General features: G+C 36.5%; 1 protein-coding gene across 1 annotated transcript; it reads right to left on the bottom strand.

The window, feature by feature from the left end:
- Positions 1-4,169: 4,169 nt before the first annotated feature.
- On the bottom strand, positions 4,170-5,273 carry LOC121885555 (trace amine-associated receptor 1). Its single transcript, XM_042395134.1, is given in 1 exon segment — positions 4,170-5,273. A coding segment is annotated over 1 exon segment (1,104 nt).
- Between the last annotated feature and the right edge of the window lie 2,266 nt (positions 5,274-7,539).

The following is a 7,539-nucleotide window of genomic DNA, read 5'->3' on the forward strand; positions in this document are numbered from 1 at the left end:
CCTCGTTCCACCATGAGTTTACTCAAATGTTTTCTTGACTTAGGGGAAAGTCAAACAGATTAATTCTTACTTTTTTATTTTTCATTTGTAATCATGTCCAGTAATACGTGACAGAAAATAAATACCCAAGAGGAGGAAAAACAGATGAAAATAAATACAAAAGGGTCTGATGTATGGATATTCCATATATACAGTATATACTGTACATATACACAGTTCAAATAGCATTTAAACCCTGACAACAGCTGTATTTATACAAAAGAAACAAAAAGAAAGCAGGCTTGAATCGAAAATATAACTTCATCAAAGCTATTTTCCAACTCGAGTGATAAAGTTACTGGTTCCTACTGCAATATGTTGATTACACTCTCACAGTTTCACAAAGCAAAAGAGCCAACCACAGAGACAGCCACTGCCTTGACTAATTGTGTTCTGACCGTTCTGGCATTTGGTTAACAGAGATAGACTTTGACTGTGGCTTAGAGCTAATAAACAGACTGCAGATAGACATCTACGTTCATTATTTGCACAAAGCTGTCTGGTTTTTGACTATCTTGCGAAGGACAAATTTGTTATGCATTCTGTATTTTGCAGGACTGAGTTACAGGATGAATGATGCAAAAGCACATCATACATACTTTCAAGAAGTTACTAATGTTTACAAAAGCTCTTTCCACTTTCCCTGCTCACTTAACCGCAATATTGGACCCCACATATTTTCTTCTTTTTGTCAGTTGTCAGCAGGTGTGATAGTTTGTTAAAATGGAAACACAACCTTAACTCTGTCTGAGATAGCCAGGGAGTAGGTTGGCTGCAGTTTCAGTTTTAGAGCTAAACCTTTTTAGCCAAAATCAGTTTGCCTTTATATTTGTGCAACTCTCTAGTATTACAGTCAGTAGAGGGTCAAAACAAGGCTGGTCAAACAAATCTCCAAATCTCACAAAAATAAAGAAATAACAAAAATAACACTGTCAATGAGATTTTGGGAATGGATGAAGGTTATAGGCAAAGAGTGGGTGAGAGACTATCGAGACTAATAAATCTTAATTTCTTCCCATTATTAGCATCATTCCACAAAAATGCAATTAGCGTTTAGGCAAAACTAAAGTTGATGCTAAAACAATATTCCTTTACAAGTACATGTTTTAGAGTGGAAGATTACAAAACTGGTTGATAACTATTCTGAGTAAAAGTGGGAAAAACCCATCCCCAAACCTGGAACACTGACTGATGGAGCCACTTAATGCTGTGTCAATACAAAATAGCACATGTGTGAAAGTTTAAAATTAATAGTTTGATTTTAAACTACATGCTACTAAACCACCCAGAACATCAGTGCAGTGCATCAATGCAAAAAATCAGTGGCAGTTGTGATACTGCAAACAAAGGAGGAAAATGAAAGTTTTGTTCGTTCAGTCTGAAGTGTCACTGGACAATGATGCACCCACACTTCATAATGTTCCATCAAACTCAAGATCAGGTACCTCATTATACCAAAAATGGTGGATTGTATCTAATGTACTATAATTTAGCTAAGCAAAACACCAACAGGTCTATGCATTAGACCAACACTGAACTGTCTTAAATAACAATACTTAATATTTCATTTCCGACAACTTGCCACAAAACTTGAAAATGACTTGTACAGTACATGCTGTTTGTTTAATGCAAACATTTCAAAATTAAAATATTAATGGCTCTTGGATGCATATATATACGTATGTATATATATATATATATATATATATATATATATATATATATATGCACAGCTTTAAAAATCTATAAAAATCTCTATATGAACACTTAAAAATTTAATACGGAGATTTAAAGCTTTTTTGTGCCATCATGCAGGAGGCATCATGTATTATTATGCAACAATGATTTTCATATTTGTACTGGGCTGTGTAAGAATCTGTCAGTGCCTTTGCTTTTACAAAGGTTAGAGGGGAAACATATTGCATGTGATAGATTTAGAAATGGGATGTATTTCCTCAATTGTAATCATTTAACATGTGATGTGCATTGTCTCATTTAGTGTAAACACATCTGTAATTAATAATGACAGATATAATTTGTATTAATTTCACATTAGATTTTCATTTATGGATTAGACAAAAAAATCATACATTGATTTATGTCTTTTCAATTTCAATTCAAAAGAAGAGTTAAACATTCTTTTTTTAAAAAAAAATAAACTGCATTTTTCATACAGTCTTTTAAAAAGGCAAGGTGCAGTGTATATTTCTAAAAATGTTATGATAAACTAAAAAAATAAAATCAAAGGCAAGAGAATACCTTCACACATACACTGCCATGCACATCATCTACCACCTGCTACTTTGTCACAAGAGCTTGAGGTTTAATATTACTTTTTATATTCCTAGTATGGCTGAAATAAGTGCTGCAACATCTGGATTTATGTTTTATTCTGCCATAGACAAGAGCCATAGGCACTAAGTTAGCCTTAGTTTTGTTAGTTTAGTAATTTTGTCTTATTTCTATCTCATAAAGTAGGTTTGCATGAACAGCACTCAAGATTACACTTTCTGCAATATCTGGCAGGAGCACATTGAAGATGTTTATATTTCAATGTCAAATTATTTATTAGTTCAGTAATCCATGACTTGTTTTCAAACAACACATGACTAAATAAACACTGAATCACACAGGGCAGAAAACTACTGCTGCACTACTCACTGTGGGGTACATTTTTTAAGAATGCAACATTTCTCACCATGCCTGCAGCTGGCAAACAGCTGTCAAAATACCAGATTTTACATCAGTCGTGAATGTAAAAGTAGCTATGGGTCTATAGAATCTAAAGAGCAGTGCACACACAACACACAGGGGTACAGTAGTGTATTTGATGTGGTATTGATTTATCTTTGCATTAAATAAGTAATAAATTTGGTTAATGGTAATTTGTCATCTTGGTGGATTCAAGCAATTTTTATGTGTCTTTGGAAATGTATAAAAAGTGGCTAACATTTGATTTTGATGAAGTAAGCTGTCATGTTCATTCCCTGAAATCAAATTTCACCCCTTAGCCCTCCCCAAAGCTGTAGCCTGTTCTACAGCTACACCCACTACTGCTCCTTCTTCACGCGCAAATGCACACAGACTCAGGCAAACAAACAAAAAACACTGAGTTGCAACATGCTGTCACTCCCAAGGTGGGTAAGAAATATTTTAATATACAGAAAGAAAACATTTTAATCTAAGTCAATTATATTTTCCAGTGATGTTAAAAGTCTGTTTACTTCAGTAATGTTTGTAAGAGTAAATAAACCCGTATTTTAATTATCATCTCATAAATTTGGTCTCTTATCATGTATTAAATTTATTCAAAGAGAGTCTGGGAGTCCAACCTCTGTAATACAGCCAGTGTCGGTGATCATGCTAAAAGTGTTATTTTCAGTAGAATTTTAACAGATCAACTTAATACTACTACAGAATATAAATATAAGCATCAATGTAAATTTCTTTTTTGTCCTTCTAATGAAGCATTAGGTACCTCTCTGATGTTGCCTCCTCATCACTTTGTAGATTGAAGGAAACCAATCATGTTCAGCCATCGCCATTTCATCCTCTTGGTCTTGTTTGCTGCTTGTTAGTCACATTTCTCTTATATCATTCCAAAATAAGTATTCAAGGAAACTTTACAACAGGTTTGATTGCAGCTATAACCAGGGAAAACCGCAGTTTGGGTGATATGCTTCAAAATATATAAAATGGGGATACACGGTACTATTACTGGCAGGTAGGTGTCCTCCTTGCAAAACTGTTCCTGCAGTTCAAGACTAGTCCCTGGTTGGATTTTCATTTAATACACTGGGCAACTGATTCCAAGGGCAACAAAGGGACATAATCCAAGGCTCATTTACTAAAAAGAGCCAATACTGGAAAAAGCCTTTCTATCTCTTTTCTTTTTCACAAAATGAAAAAGTTTATGCCACAGGGTACATTGTTTTTATGTGGAGGTAAAAGAGGTGATAGTTGAAGGCATGGTTGGTGGCAGTCCCACCTCAATAATAAATCTTATAATAATAATTCTTCCTAATTCCAACATATTTTTTAGCAAAAATGTGTGGTTGGAGTAATGACTCAAAAAACATAGTCTCTCACTGGTCTATCCCTACATAGAATCTACAGATATAATCTTTATTTTATGGTTGATCTGCATGTTCATTTTCCTCTTTCTTAGTATGCGATAGGTCCATCCCAGGGGAGGATCCAGGCAGGCATACTTTACAGCCCATGAACATGAGGAAAGCCCTACGGAAGGAACGGTAGAAGAAACCATACAGGAAGGGATTTAGTGATGAGTTGATATATCCTAGCCACAAAAATATATCCCAGACGACCACCTCCGTGCTGTATTCAATGAAAGGGTCCACAATGTTTACTGTAAAGAAGGGCATCCAGAAGATTAGGAAAACTCCCATAATGATACCCAAAGTTTTTGCAGCCTTTCCTTCTCTCTTCATAGTATTCCGGTGTCGTTGTTTCTTGCTTGAGTCTTTGCCCACTCCAGCAGCCATCTGGCTTTCCATAGCGCTGATCTGCCTGGCCTGCCGTTTGGCAGCTTTGAAGATCTTCCAGTAGGCCACCAACATAATAGCCATGGGCAAGTAAAAGGCTACCAAGGAAGCCATGACAGCATAAATGCGATTGACCAAGAAGATGCATACATTGTTAGGGAGCAGGATGTCCACACCGGCAATATGGAGATCTAGCATTATGGGACCAAAGGAAATGAGCATGGGAACAGCCCAACATATGACAATGAGGAGAGCTACCCGATTGCGGGACATCTTTAAAGAGTAAACTAGTGGGTTGCAGACAGCGTAGTAGCGGTCAAAGGCAATACAGCTCAGATGGAATATGGAGGCAGTGCAGAGCATGACATCCAGGCTAGAATGAAGCTGACAAAAAAGGCCACCAAAGTACCAGCACCCCTCTACAGTCCGAATCATACTATATGGCATCACTACCAGACCAACAAGGCAGTCAGCCACTGCCAGGGACATGACGAAGGAGTTTGTGGGTGACTGCAATTGCTTGAAGTAGGCAATGGACAAGACCACAAGGAAGTTGCCCACCACTGTGCAAACAATGCCTATAGAGAAGAAGCCATACAGGAAAATGCGAGAAGCCTGATTCCTCAATGTCGTACAGGACTGAAGTTCAATCTGAAGAGATGTGTTAGCGTCGTAGTGGAATCCCAAGCTGCTGTTATCCATGGTCTAATCAAACCTGTCAAAACACATAGATACAGTTGTAAATAATGACAGTTTTGGTCTGACTTTGTAGTAAGTGACGCATTTCAAAGCACTCTTCTACGGTACATTAGCACAGAAAAAGTATACAAACCACCCAGATTTCTGTTTGTTTCAGACTCAATTGCTGCTCCATGGTAACTTCTCATTAGTTAATCTCTAGACCATAAGCTTTAGTTGAAATCAAAAGAGACTGTTGGCCTGAAAAGCCCTTGTTCTGTTGCGGTTGCCTTATCCAAAATGCCATCTCTTTGCTTGGTGTGGTGAGCAAAACCAGATGTTCTTTTTATCAACACAGATCTCGGTAGTATGAGGAGAATGATGTATGATTACTGTGTTGTCTAAAAGCTCTCCAGTGTCAGATAATACCTTGAGTAGCTTGGAGGCACCAAATTTTTCAAGTGTGTCAGCTGTTAACAGGTCTGTTGGATCTGTCACAAATCATGATAATCATTTTCTTGTAGAGGTATTTAGGAATTTGAACCCTGCATGTTACATCTATCAAAATATGTATCAGACTTTTGTAAATATTTTTGAAAATAATTTGTAATTTGATTTGCCATTTAGTTTTTTAAATATTGCAAATAAAAATTCTAAAATAATTAAGAATATTGGTAATTTATTTGATTTCCCCAAAGTGTCTTTGCCTTTAAGAGCAATTAAGCAATAATCAAATTTAGGCCCTCTACATTCATGCATTACATATTAAAGTAAATTACACATCAGAACACATATGACTGCAATGAACAGAATCATATTAAATTTCCAGTGCCAGTTGTGTGAACAGGGACCAGATGTTCCAGCTGACTTGGAATACATTTTAATGAGCACCACAGGGACTGTGCAGTGGTGATGGGGACTTGATGCTTAGTGAAATTTGTGTTTTTTGTTTGGTTTGTAGATGTTGCATCTAACCGACCATCATCATCTTGGCTATCAATATCAATGAAGTAAAAAAGGGGAAGAATTAATTTAAACTCAGTACATGAATATAGATCCTGCCAAACCAATCCAGTTTTGAAAATCTTGTTTATATGTATTAGTTTCTGTTGTGATCAACTCAAAAGCTTTTGATATATTAATCATCATTGAAAGCAGGTGAAAGTGCCCTTTACTCTGCCAATGCCCTCTTCAGAGAAGAGGGGGATCAGTCATCTCAACACCCCACCCCCTCACCCATACCACTGCTCCCTCTTGTCCTTCTAATCTTTCTGTTAATGTTAGAATGTATTCAAATCTGTTAACTCTGTATAATCCATCACTCTACTATTACCCAAAACTCCTCTTCTTAGTGTCAGTCTGATGACTTACATGGTCAGCTGACTCTCAATCTCATCAATGTGAGCAAATTTGTGTTCATCAATAATCAATGCGACATTAGTGCCAAAGCTTCACTAAGTAGTTTCCTGTCAAGCTAAACAAAACTTTTTCATGTCATATTTGACTCCTTTAAAAAATATTATTTTTTAAAGATAATGGTATTAGTTTCAGCAATGTAGCAATACTAGAGAAAACAATTCGATTGGTACAGTATGATGTTAATGTACGCATATACATGTATTATTATTTTTCATGTAGTGACTGCAACTCAAAAAAGCACCTCTTTCCATCTGATTCTATCAAAAACAGCTCAGTTCATGCAGCAAAGCATTGCAAATAAGATCTTTACAATTCAGTTTTAAAACAAAGGTTTGTTTACTGTAACACATTCACATTAAAGAGACAAACTGAAATGTGCAAACAATGACACTCACTTGTATGGAAGAGAAGATCGTCTGTCCTCATGTCTGTATCATACTGCAGGTCTGTCAGCCTTGGTTTTACATACGAGAGGGATGGGAGAGGTGGGCTGTAATGATCGCATGCAACAATAATCACATTAACAAAATACAGTCTGCTGCCAACTCCCCTGCCTACTCAAATGACTGTAGAAACAGCAACCAGGGCACTTACATTTTGTAATTTTCTGAACCATTCTTATTGTGTCATGTTGAATAAAGAGACCAGTACCTGTATATCGGTTGGAAATATCTGCGGTGCTGGTTGGCACCTTTTTCACTTAAAAGACAGAAAATGACACCTGACTCCAAACCAGTGAAAGAATATAACCCTGTAATTATACACAAGGCTACTGGTAGAGCAATTAGCTGGATTTCTCGGGCTGAATACACAGTATTTCCTCTACAGTATAACAGACAATGCATAAAGAAATCTGTGCAAATCCTGAAGGCTTTTGAAAATTCTGTATGCATCTGGT

This window comes from Thunnus maccoyii, chromosome 2 (assembly GCF_910596095.1).
Source record: "Thunnus maccoyii chromosome 2, fThuMac1.1, whole genome shotgun sequence".
In the NCBI taxonomy this organism is placed as follows: Eukaryota; Metazoa; Chordata; class Actinopteri; order Scombriformes; family Scombridae; genus Thunnus; species Thunnus maccoyii.